This window comes from Hesperophylax consimilis, chromosome 16, assembly GCF_061612785.1.
Source record: "Hesperophylax consimilis isolate HC1 chromosome 16, BYU_Hcon_1.0, whole genome shotgun sequence".
In the NCBI taxonomy this organism is placed as follows: Eukaryota; Metazoa; Arthropoda; class Insecta; order Trichoptera; family Limnephilidae; genus Hesperophylax; species Hesperophylax consimilis.
The window spans coordinates 27,796,520-27,815,358 of record NC_142851.1 but is presented as its reverse complement, the minus strand read 5'-3'; the positions used below and the strand labels follow the sequence as shown (position 1 = coordinate 27,815,358).

General features: G+C 37.9%; 2 protein-coding genes across 3 annotated transcripts in view; one reads left to right on the top strand and one right to left on the bottom strand.

Annotated features, from left to right (window-relative positions):
* LOC149416973 (transient receptor potential channel pyrexia-like) overlaps positions 1-18,302 on the top strand; it is a 42,191-nt gene extending 23,889 nt beyond the window's left edge. For both annotated transcript variants that reach the window (XM_089641087.1, XM_089641088.1), the window contains 11 exons: positions 221-371; positions 528-662; positions 1,143-1,371; positions 3,358-3,603; positions 5,981-6,176; positions 8,642-8,841; positions 10,143-10,357; positions 12,101-12,251; positions 13,552-13,841; positions 14,881-15,081; positions 17,288-18,302. In XM_089641087.1, coding sequence (XP_089497213.1) covers positions 221-371; positions 528-662; positions 1,143-1,371; positions 3,358-3,603; positions 5,981-6,176; positions 8,642-8,841; positions 10,143-10,357; positions 12,101-12,251; positions 13,552-13,841; positions 14,881-15,081; positions 17,288-17,674 — 2,401 coding nt within the window. In that variant the 3' untranslated portion in view covers positions 17,675-18,302. The remainder of the gene's footprint in view (positions 1-220; positions 372-527; positions 663-1,142; positions 1,372-3,357; positions 3,604-5,980; positions 6,177-8,641; positions 8,842-10,142; positions 10,358-12,100; positions 12,252-13,551; positions 13,842-14,880; positions 15,082-17,287) is intronic.
* Positions 1-18,839, bottom strand: part of Coq6 (ubiquinone biosynthesis protein COQ6, mitochondrial) — a 79,793-nt gene that overhangs the window by 42,381 nt on the left and 18,573 nt on the right. The window lies entirely within an intron of this gene.

The following is an 18,839-nucleotide window of genomic DNA, read 5'->3' as shown; positions in this document are numbered from 1 at the left end:
GAAACAGAGCTTGTACAGTCTTTATTCAATGGGTAACTAAAACACCGTTTAACGGCTGGGAAGTGTTTATTTATTTATTAGTAAGGCTGTTTATGTATAAGGATTGTATTAGGGCATAGTTAACGATGTACAGATTTAAAAACAATAAATAAATCCTTTTGAAGCATCTGATTACTTGGTGGTGATTATAACTGAGACTAATGTGATGATATGGTTTCAGGAATGGACTACATCTAGCAGCGCTTGTCGGCAGCGCAGAATGCGTGAAGTTAATGTTAGAGCATGGATCTCCCGCGAGCGCTTGGGACAAAGCGAACAAGGCAACCCCCCTTCACTGTGCCGCAAGCGCTAAAAGTGTGGAATGCATACAGGTAGGAGAATAATATATGGTCCTTCCACCGGGAATCACTCTTCTGCTACTTACAAGCACTTAAGAGACAGAGGGAAAGGTTAAACCTAAATCAACTCGAGCTAAATGAATATGAAATCGCTGTCATTGGGTGTTATATTGGTCTTTCTTCGTTCAGGTTCTTGTCAAGCACGGCGCAGATGTGAACGCAGGTATCAACGACCGCTCGCCACTACATTATGCAGTACAAAGCGAAGCTGCAGACTGCGTGGAAGAGTTGTTGAAGAGCGGGGCGAGAGCAGATACTCCACAAGTGAGTTGCGTTTCCAAGTAAATCGATATTGCACAAGTATGTCCAAAATCCGAAATAAAAGGATCTAACAACAATGCTCCACAGAGTCATTTTGTAAAGTTTCACCAGTCAGTACAATTAGGTACTACTTATGTTTTGGTTGATATGGTATCTTTAAGACAACTTAAACTATTTTTCTTTAGTCTGCAACCACCCAACACATCTTTGTTTTACATAGTAAATTGTATCTTCTATCCTTGTTAAATGCCTTGTCCAATGGACCCGTCCAGTTTTATAAACGTGATTATTGACGAATATTTAATCCTCAGATCTACTGTGACCATTTCTGACAAGAAAACTAAATAATCCCTTTTGGTGGTCGGTTATCTTTCACCTTTGCTAAGGTCCTATCCAGCTGAGTCGTCCCAGTTTTACCTCGACTCGTTTTGATTCGAATCCTGTAATTTGTCTCACGGTGTATCTTGATTGCTTATTTTGCAGGTTTTCACGGAGACACCGCTTCACGTGGCCGCGGCACTCGGTTCAACGGTGTGCGCAAGCCTACTTCTGCGGCACGGGGCCGATGCCCGCGCGCGCTTCGGGCCCGCCCGACTCACGGCGCTTCATCTGGCCGCTGAGGATGGGTACTCGGCCTGCGCGAGGGAGCTGCTCGACCGAGGAGCTCCCACGGATACGCCCAATAAGAAAGCGCAGACGGCCTTGCACTTGGGTAAGAACTAGACGAATTTGATGAAGGACACAAACAACAGATAAAAATGATTATTATTGACTTTTGAACAATTTTCAAGTCAATTAAATCTAGCCAAAACTATGAATCGTGTATCATAAATTATTGAGATGACAATTTAGCTACAAAATGGTTGCACCACCCGGAATAATGTATTCCAGTACACCTAATGTCGATAACTTGTTATCGTTTCCGAGCACGACTGCAGATTGCTAACGTAGAAACAAAAGTTCGCATTGAATAAATTAAGAATACTTTTGAACAATTTAATTTTTGAGTTAAAGTTCAAGGTTCATGCCGATTGGTTGACAGTATCTGGATAATATCAGAACTTAAATAGGACTATTACAGAACTTGGATATTAACTATGAAATTTGATGAATTGTTTAAATTCTGTTAAACAACCCGTCAGTAGTCTTTGTTATCTGTAGTCATGCTCGGCAACGTGGCCGAAATTATTAATAATAGCAAACTAGAGCAAAAACAGGAATGTAGGAAGGGATCAAGGAATGGAATCCCAGCTATTACAGCCCCCACTCGAGTATCTGAGTCATCCGTCAGTTGCATAGACCATGTATTTACAAAATGTAAGTTAAACATCAAATCTCTCATATATCAATGAACTGTTACAGACCACTACGCTACTATCACCTCTCTTTCAAATGAAATTAAAAAAAATACCATCACCTACTCTACCACTAAATATAATCTGGTATGACACTCTCTTCAAACTGGTTTCCCAGGAAAACTGGTCAAATTTCTATAAACTTAGTGACCCGAACTTAGCGTGCGAATCTCTTATCGAAACCCTTCATAAGCATCTGAAAAATGCCACTTCCAACACAAACAATAAACAAGTAGTCGTAAAATCAAACTTTAACATTGGATAACTTCTGGAATTTTACACTGTATCCGTAAGCGTGACAAGCTTTACAAATATTGTAAAAACAATCCCAATGATCACGAAGCTCTCCTATTCCATGAAAGATACAGAAATGCTTGTAAAAAAATAATTTCAACATCCAGAGAAGATTACTAAAGGAAGCAAATAGAGAAAGCTGCTGATGACAATAAACAAATTTGGAATACAGTCAAAGAATACTATACGGAAAAAATTACCCCACCCATAAATAAAATCACCATTGCAAATAAAACACTAAATGCAACGGAAAATCCAGAAAAAATCGCAAATCACTTTAACCAATTTTTCTCCACAATCAGATCAGACCTAGAAAATACTTAAAAAGTAATAGAATGTCTGAAAATAATATCTCACTCGTTAGTCTCAGACATTAATCCTTTAAACTTACTCCAACAACAGAACAATAAATTACTGAAATCTTCACGTCACTCAAAAATACACACTCCACAGGAATTGACAACATACCCACAAAACTAATCAAACATCTCGAACCAATCATCGCTAAACCTCTTGAACATATCACAAATCTAAGTTTTCAAACTGGCCTTTTTCCAAAAACATTCAACTATTATTCCTATCTTTAAATCAGAGGACAGATCATCCGTGAATAACTATAGACCAATATCCTTGCTGAGTCCGATCTCAAAAATAATTGAAAAAACGGCAATTCGAAGGCTTGATAAGTTTCTTGAAGATAACGAAATCCTGTCAAGTAGTCAGTACGGTTTTCATAAAGAACGTAGTGCCTCAGATGCAATTGCATCTGAGGCACTACGTCCTTTATGGAAACAGTACTGACTACTTGACATATAAATTGCAGTAAGCTCGGTACACAAAAGTCAAATTGTATGGTTAAATTTCAATAATCAAGTACACATATACTATTATGTAATTATGTACATTTCTTAAGGAATAATATGAACTACATCTGTCAATTTGTATGTCCTGGAACGGGAAACTTTCCTAGTTGGACAGGCAAAGCTTCCTAATATGTAATTTGTACTTTCTTTTGTATCTATCTATAAATAAATAAACATTTGCTCCAGCTTGCATAGCCCAAGAGCGCGACATGGTGGAGTTGCTTGTGGGGCGCGGTGCCAGCATGGAGGTGCGCGACCAGGACGGGCGCACACCACTGCACGCTGCGCTGGGCCGCACAGCGCGCGGGTCGGAGTGCGCGCGCGTACTGCTAGCGGCGGGCGCGGATCCCAATGCGCCCGACAACTACGGCTACACGTCTGTGCACCTGGCGGCGCTGAACGAGTTCGCTTCGTGCGTGCAAATGCTGCTTGGTAAGAACATATACTTAATAACTTAGTTGAACTGCAAATATCAGCTTCTGATAATGTGTTGTCCCAATCAGAGTCATCTTTCAAGAGACCCAGTGCTTTTCATGGTGCTTGATAGGTATTATAAGCAACTCCTTGTAGAGTTTTGATGTGTGCAAAATATATTGGGCCTTTACAACATTAAGTAACATTCTCCAGTAAAAACACTCGATGTTGTAGGGATGAAATACATATAACCTCCCAAGAGCATCCGTTTTTTTAACTCCAGGAAAGCCGTCAACTGGAGTACCTTGCTTTCTGCGTTGGAAGGTTTTGGCAGTCTGATTCCATGTATAATAGCTTGGAACTTTGTCATATGTCTGTGTTTTTGTGAAATTGTCTTGGGAGGCTTCCTGTGACATAAGAGAGTCCCAATATAAAAACATTGGATTAGAATTGACACCACGGACTCATTTAAGAGAAATTTATCACCGGTGGTCGTGATTTGGAATTGACATTGCGGACTAATGTTATAGTTAAAAGTTCCATCAAAGTTTATACTTTCGAAAATATTATTTCATGTTTTGTATTGAATTCTACTGTAATCTTAAAATACAAAGGATGAACTTTTTATGAACAGTAAAAACTCTTCAATCGTAATCTCTGACTGCATGAAATTCACCTAAATTTTCAGTATGGAAATTGAATTTCTAGAGACCTAGAAGGATAATATTTCTCTGCATGTCATGCACGTTGAATGATAAAATTCTCCATGCTGCTTCGGAGCTGCAGATGTAACGACCAGATTGATTTTTCTCCACTTCATTTGGTGATTGTTAACCGAACGTACAAGCTTGATCGGTACCTTTATTTATATATTTACTCGTAGCTTGATCGGTACCTTTATTTATATATTTACTCCTAGCTTGATCGGTACCTTTATTTATATATTTGGTAACTTATTGGATTGATTTTACTGAAGTGCACAACTCAATGTTGATGTGAGCATCGAACATTTTTATAAGTAGTGAGTTATAAGGGAAATACCCACCGGTTGTCGATTTTATGGTTTCGTACAGTGGCAGATTGTCCACTTTTATTAATACCATACACAAGACATTAATTTTTTTTTTTTTATCTAGATAAGCCAAATGTAACTAATATGATTAATTAGGTGAGGTTTGAAACTATATCGCTCAAAGAAGCTTCTTGACTCTTTTTTTTTGCTGTGCGTAGTTTACAATCAATGATATATTCTACGAAATTCATTTATTTAAAAAACATACAGCACAACATGTGCCATTAACACAGGTATAAAGTTACAAGTACAAAGTGCAAGAAAATAAATGATACGCTGTAAAGGGCAGTTTTCTACAATAAACGCACAACGTAACTTACATATTTAATTGGATAAAGATCAATATTATATTGATCAAAAGAGCTTCGCAAATAACCTATTATATATGTGAAAGATAAAAATGATTACTGTGGATTATTCTTAAGAGATAGACACATACCATTGCGGACTTTTCTGTAGGCCTTTTTAAGATGTACAATTAGTACATTATTTTGATATATCTCATAAGGTTTAGCCAGCGTTACCAATGTAAGCATCTGAAAATATATTTTTTACGACTTATTACATAACATCGATATTCTCTACTTTCTATAAAAATAATATGCTTGTATTATATTTAAACCTTTTGTAAGTGATAGTAAAAACCCTATCAAAATCCGTTGCGCAGTTTAGAAGAACTAAGCGCACAAACAGACAGATACGGATAGCGACTTTATTTTATATTATTTAGAGATAAAATATACTTGCAACTTATAATTGCAACATTTTATCGATACCTTGTCACTCTGTTAAGACAACCTGTGCGGTGTACATGTTAAGTGAGTGTACATAATATCGAGTCTGCTAAAAGAACCAGGAAAGTTTACATGTACTCTCACAAGACCTGTTTCAGAAGACCATTGGTAAGTTAGTTCCCAATTCTATCAAAATGTTAACTAGCATTCCAAGCAGTTGTGTCGATTTGAAAGGTTAAGAAAACATTGATTACAGTCCACCAAAAATATTGATTCACATGCACTGTGCGATCACAACTACCCAATTATTTTATTTTTAACCCTAACTAAACTTTGAACGACCCTTCACACTAGCGACCAAATTCTTGTAAAAGTATAACGAGAATAATATATAATTCAATCGAGCATTTAAGCTGGGTAAACTTAAAATTATTCATAAAGTTTCATTCATGCATGGCGCTAATTTAATTATTTTAGGAAAAAAACACTTCGTGCAGTTATGCTTCCAATAATTAAGATCAATTATTTGTTTGTGTCTGTACATCTGTGCATCTCCAGAGAAAGACATAATATATTCCTGGTATTTCAGACTACGGCGGCGACGTGACGATGAGAACGAAGGGCGGCCTCTCTGCTCTGTCCTTCATCGTGCGGAGGACGCCTGAGGTGCTGCCCTACTGCATAAGGAAGTTCGACGACGCCATCAGAGTGGTGGACCACGAGATAGGGGACGTGGACTGCGAGCTCAAGCTGGACTTCAGACCCCTGGTGCCACTGGCTGGCAGGTTGGTTCCATTGTTTTGCTCCATTTCTAGTTCACGTTTTTAATAAATCACTCAGCATTGGTGACTTTCCTGAACCACCCAAGTCAGCTGTAGTTACACCAATACTGAAAAAGCCACAATTAGACTCTGATAATTATCGACCCGTTTCAAACATACCTTTCATTTAAAAAATCTTGGAGAAAATTGATACTACACAAATAACAAGTCACTTGAATTCAAATAAATTGTTCGCAAATCGTTAATCTGCATACAGAAAGTTCCGCTCAACCGAAACCTGGCTACTTCAGATGCTGTCAGACATGCCATAGAGTCAGGTAAGTTAGCACTTATCTCACTCTTAGACATGAGTGCAGCGTTTGACACAATTGATCACGACTTCCTTGTTAAGAGAGATTAGAGGAAACATTTGGTTTGAATTCTGACATCAAAAAGTGGTTGGCATCCTATCTATCCAATCGCTTAGATGCCGTGAAGTTGGGAATAAAATGTCTAACTTCGCAACACTTTCTTCAGGGGTACCTCGAGGATCCGTTTTGGGTCCACTTCCCTTCATCCTTTATACAAATGAGTTCACCAATATAATCGAGTCATTTGGTCTCTTGTCTCACTGCTACGCTGACGATCAGCAAGTTTATTTCTACTGCGCTCCAAACGAAATCAATAGTCTCAAGATGTATGTAAAGAAGCAATAAATTGTTGGATGTCTTCGAACAAGCTGAAGCTGAATCCATCTAAGACTGAGTTTTACTGGGCGTACATAAACAAACATCAACATTTCATACACGATTCACCTATTTTTATTTCTGGCAGCGATATCATCATCCCAAAAACAACAGTCAAACTTTTCGGTGTCGATTTAGATTCGGAATTTTCATTTAAAAGTCAAATAAATAGGATTATAAGCACCGGATTTTTTCAACTAAGACAGCTCAAGTCTGTCCGAAGAAACCTTCATTCAGAGGCAACAAAACTACTTATCAACTCTTACGCAGTCTCACGTCTCGATTAGTGCAACGGTATTTATGCCAACCTTCCAAAATATCAAATTAACAAACAATCAGTGTTCAATGCATCAGCACGGCTCATAAGCGGGGTCTCTAAATATTCGCACATTTCAGAACACCTTCGCAACCTTCACTGGCTCAAGTGCCCTGAAAGAATCCAGTACAAGTTGTGCTGGATGGTGCTTAAATCCATCAATGAAATGGCCCCACCCTACATCTCTGAACTATGCATCCCGGAAAACACTGGTCTGGGGCAGTCAACTCTTAGATTAGCAACATCATTAGCTGTAGGCAGACTGATGGAACCTAAGAGCAAGCCAAATACGAAGTTTGGTGATACCCCTAAATTAAATATATCTGCCTGAGAGTAGCATTCTTGTATTGTATATAATACATCCTAATCAGAGATGTGCTTTATTTCAAATAAATCCATTTCAAATGGAAATGCAAAATGGGTATTTTCCATTTTGCATTTTAAATGCTTTTCTAAAAACCATTTTGCATTTTAAATGCTTTTCTCAATGCATTTTCCATTTTAAATGCTTTTTTGCAACATTCTTCCTACTATCTCCACTCATCTTTTCTTCATAAGCCCCAAATATCAGTCGGTCCTCAACCTCGCTATGAGAGATAATTTACATTTGTCAAGTTGCTCCCTGGTAGGAGCCCTGGCAATTGAGTGATACCATTACAAAAAATACTGAACATGGGGCCATGACGCTGTAATATTAAATGTTAGATAGCAGTTTCTATGTTTTTACGTTGGCAGCATTAGTCCCGCGCAAATTTTTTGTGGTTTCATAATCTGTAGTCGTGGTGTTTTTGGATTTAACATCATGTAAATGATTTACCATCATAATATGTTTGTTCTACATTGATGTCCATTATTAAATGACAAAATTGTTTAAAATTCTATAATTATTTTAATTGTTTGAATGATAAACCATTTTGCATTTTCAATGCATTTTGAAAATAGGTATTTTGCATTTTGCATTTGAAATGCTTTTCTAAAAACCATTTTACATTTTGCATTTTCAAATGGAAAAGTTTTGACCCATTTCCATTTTGCATTTCAAATGGTTTTGGGTACCCATTTTGCACATCTCTGATCCTAATAAAACCTTTCCTTATTGGATTTAAATTATTCGAAATCTGTCTTATATTGAGGGACGAAACACGTTTAGGAAGATGAATTCTGATCAAAATCTTGTACTGTAGTATCGCCCAGCATAAAATTTGCTTTATCCTTTCCTAAACACGCTCATTAAAGAACATAAATACATATTTTTAAAATAAATACAGTAAAGACCGATTATGTCCAGTGCGTGCGAACCGTATCTAGATTTCTCTAATAAACAATAAACAGTGTTAATCTCAAGTGACCATCCAAATATTATTATTATTTATTATACACGTGACGATGAGAATTGTTTACCATTCCTTTGGCGTTTATTCACACAGGATGGGAACCGTGGCGGGGCGGTCCCGCGGTGAGAGCAGCTTGTTGCTGGCCTTCGTGGAGGTGGGCCGGAGGGATGTCCTGAAGCACCCCCTCTGTGAGACCTTCCTCCACCTCAAGTGGAAGCGCATCCGCAAGTTCTTCCTGGCCAGCCTCATGTTCCACGCAATGTTTGTGCTGCTCTTCAGCATTTACACCATGGGTGAGTGTTTCACATTTTTGATTGCCTTACACTAGTGGGTCAGAAGCATTGGCAGGGTTGTCCAATAAGCAGTAATATAAAACAATATATTCTGATGCTGTCTTTGACAGTCATCAGTAGGGGCGGTTATGCTACATGAGCTCTAGGGCATGTGTCCTAATTACGATTACTTTAAATATCTTTAAGTAACTACTAATATTTTTAAAACTCCTGATATTTTTAAAACTACTGATATTTTTAATCTGTTTGATGTTCCAAGTTTACAAAAAATCTATGCTAAAAATATTCTAGTTCATCACCTAAAAAATAAACCAGAGGCAAACCCCTCTCACGATCATAAAACCAGAGCCAAGCAAACAGACATACTAAATATTCCTAAATGTAATTCTACCTTTGGACAAAGAAGCTCTGAATTTTTAGCAATAAAATTATATAATAAACTCCCTCTCAACATCAAACAAAGGAAAACGAAAAATAACTACATTAAGGACATCAAATCTTGGCTTAAGGAAATATCGGAAGAAGAACTAGCCAATATATTAAAAACATCATCTTAGTCGCTGAAAACGTATAGTAACATATATAGTCCCCCTCAGCCCAGGATCTCCTAGTGAGGAGGACTTCAATGATCGGTTTTAATTTTATATATATATTTTTTTTCATGTGCCATACAAAAATGTACCTAATTATTTAAAAAAGTAACTAAATAAAAAAAAAATCAAATTCATATTTTAGCGCCAAAGTCATAGTCAAAGTCTAGTGTTTTGTGATACATAATTAATTACTGCCATCTGTTGAAAATTTTTGCGCACTGGGTGATTTGCTTGACGGGACACGTTTCAAATGTTATTCGGAATTTTGTGGTCTGCACGTGCACATTGGGTACTGAATTTAGGTTCCATAGAAATATTTATTGTGGCAGGCATGCTCAGTGCTGTTTTGCCTGGGATGGTACAAGCGAGAAATTTGTTTCTCTACCTGGCAATTGTTGGTCACTTTGTTGGTTTTATAAATTCGCCGCATACAAATTAAGGAATAGATGTCTCTTCTTGACTAACATTAATATAATTTTTATGTCACTGGTTACTAGGAACTTCATACTCGAGGAATCGTGGAAAATATTATGTTGAATTGGTTCACTAGTTTTGGTTCATTAAAAAATGTGGTATATCCAAAGCCTTTTCTACACAAGTAGTCATTTCTTAACTAATGGAATACCACAAGGTATCCATCTTAGTCCCTTTCTACTTGTATTCATTAACAACACAATGAACGACTTTAACAACATATAATTTTTTCAGGAGTCTACCTACGCAACTGCATAAGCATGCGGTCGGCATTGGGCCAGTGCGACGTATCCTTGCCTATAAAGTTGGTGGGATTAGCACTACTGGTGATGAACACGATGGTCGTGGCCAAGGAGCTATTCCAGGCCTTGCACAGTCCCCTGGCATACATTATTCAATGGGAGAACTGGTTGCAATGGATCATTATCATAAGCATCTTCTTGACCGCTGTAAGATTTATACGACTATCTATGTAAGAAATAGAAACCATATCTGCCCATGCCGTATGGACATTTTGCAGTTAGCGTTTGTTTACAGATTAAACATACTAATTTCGGTTGTTGGTGCATGAGTAAGTTGGCAAGTAATGTGAAATATTCCTGGGTAATGCGTAGCATTATTCAAGTTCAATGAACTTTTAATTTTCATATTTGGAACTACTATCATATGAGACAAGCAATAAAGTATGTACCAAAATTATTTTATGAATTAATAATTATTTATTCCTAATGCATATTGGTTTTATTTATATATTTGACAGATGCTTAGATGAATTAAGACATATTACTGAGCAAACGCATGTGGTTTCACTGAACTAGGTCCATTGGACATACTTTAGAGGTCGATTCATTTATTTGAATAGCGATCCTTTTCATAAGCAGTTTTACGTTTTTTATACGATTCGTATGAATATAATGTTTCTTGAATTTTTTATGATGTCATTGGACAGACAATTTAACATTCGAAGGGTAAATTTCTTCTTTTGTAAGGCAATAATCCCGAGGCAAATATTTTTTTATTAATACTTTCAGCTTCACAAATCCTACAATTATAATTTCTGCTCTAGTAATATACTAAAATTGGTCCTGGTGATTGATTGGTTTTTGTTGAATAATTTTCTGCGGAAGGCTTGGAAGCAATAGATATTTGAGTGATTAGTTAAGTTATATGATATGACAATCATTATTAATAATAATAAAAGTATTACATGGTCAACTTGATACAGGGTGTTCAGGGGGTAAAGTGCGTCAACTTCAGGGGTGATTCTACATGAGAGTACAAGTAAATTTTTTAAATATTATCCAAAGTTTTGAGGTAGATTTTAGGTAAAAAAAGTTGAATTGTTTGTAAGGGAAAATAATTATTCTTATATGGAAAAATATTTTTGTATGGGAAAATAAACATTGGAGATTCGAAAAAAGTTATTTACTTTTTTACATCTACCATCGCGTAGAATCACCTCTCGAAGATAGCGCACTTTACCCCCAGACATCCTGTTTAGTGGCGTTTAGTGATTCAATCACGTTGAATGTTAAATTTACACTTCTTTCCAACAGTGCTTAGATTGTTCATTCTACTTTAATATTATTTTATTCTATCTACTCTAATTCCTTGCAACGCATTAAAGAGCCTTCCATCTTCATAATAGGCTTGTGCAAAATAATTTGTATTAACAACTAATTTATTTAAACGGTGTACATAACGGCAACATTCTAATCGAGTGAACTCAAAAATTGGATTGAAGTAACAAAAATTTATGAAAAAAGTTTATGTTAATTTGCGTGCTCAATATTATTTGAGTCATGTTCTGGATATCTAGCACGGTAGATCGATAAAGGTTTTATAAATAATTTCGGTAACTTGTCATCATTCCCGAGCATGACTGCAGATCGCCAACGTACAAACAGCATTTCACAAGCGTATTCAACTTGAACAGTTGTTTGTATGTTAATGATCAGTCGTGCTCAGGAAAGATAACAAGTTATTGATATTATCGATAAATCCTTTATCGATCGATAGATGCTAGATACCCTAATGTAAAAATTTAGGTTTCGAGTATTTATGTCTTATTCAAGAAGTTTTCTATGAAATTCTTTTATTATTTTTCCCGCATCAGGGTTCGCTAGGGAAGCCTGTCTATTTAATAATAATTTTTAATTAAGATTTTTCAAACAGATTTGTTTTGTTGCCAGGTTCCAGGAGAAGAAGGAAATATCATGGAGGACATTTATAACTGGCAACACCATGTTGCCGCCATAGGGATATTTGTGGCCTGGCTGCAGTTGATGTTGATCATCGGAAGGTTCCCAATGTTTGGACTCTATGTTCAAATGTTCGCAACAGGTACGCACGTTTCAAGGGATATGGATTGACAAAAACGCTAAAATACTCGTACCTTTGCAATAAAAATTACTTAAATATGCGCTAAAACAGTATAAAGTAAAAAAATTCCAAAAGCTTTCAATTTAAGTATGTAGGAAACTACAAAAACAAAATATGAATATTTGACAAGCGTTACTAGCTTCCAAACTGACAGACTAAACAAAAGGGAAGCAGTGCTGCAAGTGCTGGTGTACGTATTCATACTCTTTAGATGATTCCTGGCAGATTACTGGTGTTAATAAAGCTCATCTATACATCACTCAGCTCATAGAAAGAAACCTTGTAATGTTTTAAAAATGCCTGGATTTTAACCCGTGACCTCCAGCTTGCTAGTCTAGAGCCTTACCCCTCGACCAGGGAGGCCGTCGTTACTTTTGTTGTGACAGTCACCTTTATTCTGTTTCACTGGACGTCTTCTGTCTGGTGGTGTGATATCGAAATATGCATCAAGGATTACAATATTACATTATTACAAACCAGATTACAGACCAGATTAAAAACCAGAGGTGCCCAAAGTGGTCTACATGGATCCTCAGGGGTCGATTTCAACTTGCTGGGGATCTATGACAGCGAGAAAACAATTTGGGGGTCCACGAGATTAAATTTACACCAATTCATCAACATTCAGATGTTCCGTAAATTACACAACGACTGTGTTTTGGTAAAACCCTTCAAGCCACATTTTTTGGGAATGTTATATCATATGACAAGAAGAACTGATCAGAATAAACACTAATGAAGAATTTAAGGGGTATAAGCAGTTGTAGCTATAGAAAGAAATACTTGCTGCTTATCCTGCATTATATGGACTATTGCAAGAAAGTTTTTGATAGCTTTCCGTCTTCACATCTCTTGGAAAGAAATTTTAGAGAATTCTTCTTAAAAAAAAAAAAAAAACAAATTTGACATTAATAGAATTAGATAAATTAAATATTCGGCAGTTCTACAGAAAAAAAAATTCGATATGTGGTCTACGGGGGAAAATAGTTTGAGAATCTCTGATGTATTCCCAGTTGTTTTTTAAAGAAAGACAAAAATTCTCAGGTTACGAACCTGACAATATTGAATTACTCCTACCACCTGTGAGCCGAAAAGGATGCTTGTGTAATGATGGAGGACTGGAGGAGCTGGAAGAGGATTGTACCCAAGATGCCAGTGGTGTGAACCTAACGCTTTGGAGCACTCGCCACTCTCTATGAATATTTGATTTCAACGTATTATGCCTCTCTCGACTTTTATCATTTGATGTTTTTATTCACAGTTGCGATAAACTTCTCAAAATTCCTAATGGCCTACTCCTGTCTGCTGATGGCCTTCACCCTGTCCTTTGGTGTCCTGTTTGCCAACTTCAAGCCCTTCTTCAACATCCTGATAAGCCTGATGAAGGTCATCATCATGATGTCTGGAGAGCTGGAGTTTGAGGATCTGTTCTATGCCGACACAGAAATCTTATACCCTGGCACCGCGCATGCGCTATTTCTAATCTTCGTCCTATTGGTGACCATCATCCTGACCAACTTACTGGTCGGTTTGGCTGTCAGTGATATACAGGTGAGATCATTATTAAATCTCATTAATTTGTGCATGTCGCAAATGCTCAAATTTAATAATGGCTTTATAAATCACTTCTTCAATACATAAAACCAAAATCACTTTGTGGCAAAATATTATGTGATACTGCACAAGAGATTCAACTGTCTGGAATCAGTAAAACTATTTTTAATTACAGTAGTACAAATCTGCCACCCCAAAAAACCAAGGGCAAGTGTGTGATAAGTGAAAGCGGCAGATTATAGTACTTACACAAAGTATGCTAAAAATTAAAACACATAAAAATTAAAAACAAACACTGCTATCGATCTTTCATAAAATTTACATTTTTCGGTTTAAAATTAAGACGTCATATTAATGCTTGCGAGGAGAATCCATTTTGTAAACTAATTGAAAGAAAAAAAAAAGTTGCAGAACAAAACGAACAGAAACACATGCAACAGTTGTTAGAATACATATCTCACAGTGAACTGCGCTGTAAACCTATCGGTCTTTACTTTTCTGCGCCTGAAGTGGCGCGGGACTGGCGGGAGGCTTAGATTTTTAGTCACCGGGGGGGGGGGGGGGGGGAGCGTCGCAAAAATATGGCAACTTCCCAAGGGCGTCACAGTTGAAAAAAGTTTGGGAAGCCCTGACCTAATCCATTGGTATATTTATTGTTTTGGTGTTTAATTCGTAGAACTCCATTTAATTTTTTTAAATAAATTTTTAAACCCATTGGTTTACAAAGTTTGGCTCGAATCTAGGCACGCAGCGGATTACTAAATTTGATACACGAATACCGGAAAATTAGAGAGCTTGATTTTGTGCTTTCAACTAGTCAAAATAATAGCGGACTCTATAATCAGTCAGTTAACTTATAATCAGATAATCGAGCAGCGGATTAATGAGAGAGTACTGTATATATATCAACACTTCACATACATTCAACTAGATAACATTAAAAAAATTAGCACATGGCCAGATAAAGATTTATACCAAATTATTTTAGATTCTCAGCACAATATTTGTTTTTTATCAATAAATGAATTATTTTCAGGCTTTGCAAGACAGCGCCGGTTTAGATCGCCTGGTCCGCCAGTCCGGGGAGGTGGCCCGCCTGGAGGGGCTCCTGTTCAGCCCCCTGCTGCGCTGGGTGCCTGGGCGGGGGCTCACCATGCTGCACAAGGGGGCCCTGCTGCTCTCGGAGCCCTATCGATGGGCACTGGTCATACGGCCCAACGACCCACGGGAGAACAGGGTGAGGATCAGACAGATTCTTAAGATAATTAATTGACTAGGCAATATTTAAAAATTCAGAAGATCCAAGGTTTATCAAGCTTATGTGTTCAGTTGCAACTTGCAACATGAAACGATTTATGTTTTGTTTAATACAATTAGGTATTTTGTGTAATTTTTAACGTTTTGTTGCATTCTATGAATTCCTGTGTTCTAGTTAAAACATTTTTTGTATTTGATATTTGGTTTTTTCCTAGAATGAACTGAATGCAAACCAGCATTTTAGGAAATAAACAACAAATAAATCCAATATAGATGTAGCATTCGAGAAGAATCCATTGAATAATTTATAATAAGCAGCTCGACGCTACTTAGGTACGTACTTGCTACTTGCTACTTAGGTACGTATTTGCAGCCGAAATCAAAACAAAGCAACCTACCTGTTTCAAGTATCTTCTTCGATGGCGCTACAGCCCATATCGAGCTTTGGCCTCCTGCAACAGTCGCCTCCAACTCCTCCTGTCCTCAGCGGCTGACTTCCAGTTTGTCACCTGGAGAAGCTGTGCTGCATCCCCTCTTACCTCATCTTCCCACCTCAGTCTGGGTCTTCCCACTTTTCTCTTTCCACCTGGGTGACCAGTCAGAATTCTTTTTGGGACGCGTGTATCCGGCATTCTCTGTACATGCCCAGCCCATCTCAGCCTGAGGAGTCTCATGTGTGCAGAGATGCTAGGGGCCTTATATATATCGTACAATTCTATATTGTGCCGGATACGCCACTGTTCGCCCTCTTTCACGGGTCCACATATTCTTCTCAGCACCTTTCTTTCAAAAGTATCCAGCATTTCAGCCATCTTTACCGTCAGTGTCAGCGCCTCACATCCATATGCCAATACAGTTCTTACAATGGTCTTATATATGGTTATTTTGGTTTTTCTGTGGACACTACGTGACTTAAACACTGGCAGCAAAGAGAAGTATGTTTTGTTGGCTGCTGTGATTCTCCTTCTGATTTCTGCTGGATCCTCATTGTTCTCTGTCAGGCTGGAGCCCAGGTAGGTGAATTGGTCGACCACTTCGTATGAGTAGTTGTCTTTAAATAGTGCACTACTTCTTCTTCTGTGTGAGGGGTTCCTGCTCTGTACCATCATTTTTGTTTTGTCAACATTAACTCGCAGTCCTACTTCCCGCGCCACTGTTTCTAAAGGGTCGAAGACCTCCTTAATGGCTGAAATTGATCTTCCGACAATGTTGATGTCATCCGCATATCCGACAACTTGCTTTCAAGTATCTACTCGCTACAATACTATCGCGCAGTCAGTCTGGGACATTACGAGAACTCGTCAGAAGGTTCGAGTCTGCCGCCTATGCATAATTGCCGCGCTGTCGAAGGTTCCCGAAACACACAGACCGAGCGAGTGGCCTCGATTTAGTTGCCATTTAACTACCTGCTGTTGCCACCGGCCGAACAGTATAAATAAGCCCGACGCAGCGAGTCAGTCAGTCAGTCATCTATCAGCCGTCAGTTAAATCAACGAGTGATCACCCCCGCGCTCCCCTTACTAGCGCGAAGGACAACGTACCCGGCTTCGCCCGTACCATCATGGACTCTATCGGGACATCATCATAGCGCCTTGTCCAGATCGCCGTCCCTGGCAAGCGCTACTCGGATTACAAGCGCCCTGGTTCCAGTGTCTCTGACCAGCGCTTCTTCCACGCCACCATGACCACCACGAGGACACGCAGCATCCTCACTGGTCTACGCCGCTCCCGCTCAACCGCCTACAAGGTCCGCCGCACCTTCGGCCTTCCGTCAGCACTGGAGTATTGATTCCCCAGATCGCCAGTGCCTGACAGTCATCGAGTCCCGGTCACCAGCGCCCGGCGTCGACTCACTGACCTGCGCTTGACCACCACACCATCGCAGCAACCGGAGTATTCAACATCTGCCCTACATCATCTCCTCGTCACGGCAACTGACTCAATAAACACTGTGACCTTCACAACACGCCTTTTATTTCGTGCCTCACCATTGATCCCCAAATAGATAAGAAAAAATATAACAATGAGTTTTTTACTGTCCAAAATCTGTTTTCTAAAGTATTAACAATGCTGGAAGGGTGAACTCTAGTAAAACAAGTTGTCATTTTATTTGTTCCAAATATTTCAGTAAAAAAACCGAGTGAGAAAAAGTAATAGTTTTAATTTGACTGATTTTTGTTTTCCAGATTCCAAAGAGTTTGATATCATCCATATACAAACTAGTGGCCAGCAGGAAGGAGCAAGGCAAGTCAGAGAAGAAGTCCAAGGGCTTCACCATGGGAAAAGAATCCAATAACATGAGTATCAACCTCCGCAACGCTTCAGGCTTCAAGAAGAGCATACTCATCAGACCGAGGACCACATCAGACCTCTCCAACAGCCCACATAGGCACTATTCCAGCGCCACAACGAAAGGCGAAACGGTGGACATGACAAATTTGTCAAAGCAACTGACGGATATGTGCACCAAAATGGAACGCTTCCAAAGTGCCATGGAGAAGAAGATGGAGGCATTTGAGGCCGCGCTTGATAATAGGAAGAAGCAAGAAAAGAGTGATGAGCAAGAAAGCTGATGAATTTTAAATGTCAAACGTTCTCTAATTAACAGCCCATTCCTGAACCCGAGAGTGGCTTCTTCTTTGCATATTATTATGTGACTGTTAACATCGTCTTTTTTTGCTCGGTGAAATCTCCTATTGGAGATAGATATTCTGAAAAGACACCGATTTGTGCTGTTTTGTGTAAACTCCATGGCCAAATATATTTTGTAAATGCATGGCTATTCTAAACGATGTTTCGATTCTGGATAGTGGTTTCTCACCAGGAAGAAATGAGAGTATGTATATTCCACTTGGAAACTAACAACTTAACTGTACCTTAAAAAGGAATTCACTGAATTTTGTTCAGCTGACGGTTGATCAAAGTTCAATTATCATCCACATCACCAAGCCGATAGATGATCGACAACTTTTTAGGCCACTTACTATTATCAGGAAACGATTATCATTAAAATGAGAGAAACTTAATTAATAATTTTTTTTTAGATTTTTGGTGCTGAGATATACTTATGTGTTATTTACATAAATTTGACTGTCCTTTTATTGACGTTTCATGAGATATTAATATTAATGAATACTGACTTGTTACAATGAGGATCTAGGGTAGTTACTTGTTACCTATTTTTAATACTGCAGAGCAATATTGAAATACAAAAAAGTTTCACTGATATTATTAAAAACGATTTTATAAAAATGTTATTTATTTTATTAGTTATTTTATTTGTCGGCAATCAATTAATTAATTTATAATAGCCATGATGATATTATAGTATTTAAAAAGAGGAATAAAATGTTGTTTTGTATGAATTTCATTAGTTTAATCGTTGCAGCTTTTTTCGATAACCGCGTTTCGTTAACTTTTTTTCGTAAACCGGTGCTAAACAGATTATTTTGCCATGTTTAAACAGTTTATGAAGAAGTGTGTTCATTTATGTTGAATTTATTGCTTTAAACCAGATTCCTTATACAGGGTGTATCGGCACTAACCCGACAAACTTTAACCAACTATTCCTTAGCACATTTGGAGTAAAAAATGTTATGGGCACTTTGCTGTCCGGTAGCATTTTTTTTAAAATTAAAAACAAAAAAAATTAAAATTTCCACACTACATCACTGTTATTGGCACTGCGTTTCGTGTTCAACAGCTGTTATAAGCAAGTATGTCATAAAGCGTCTTCGC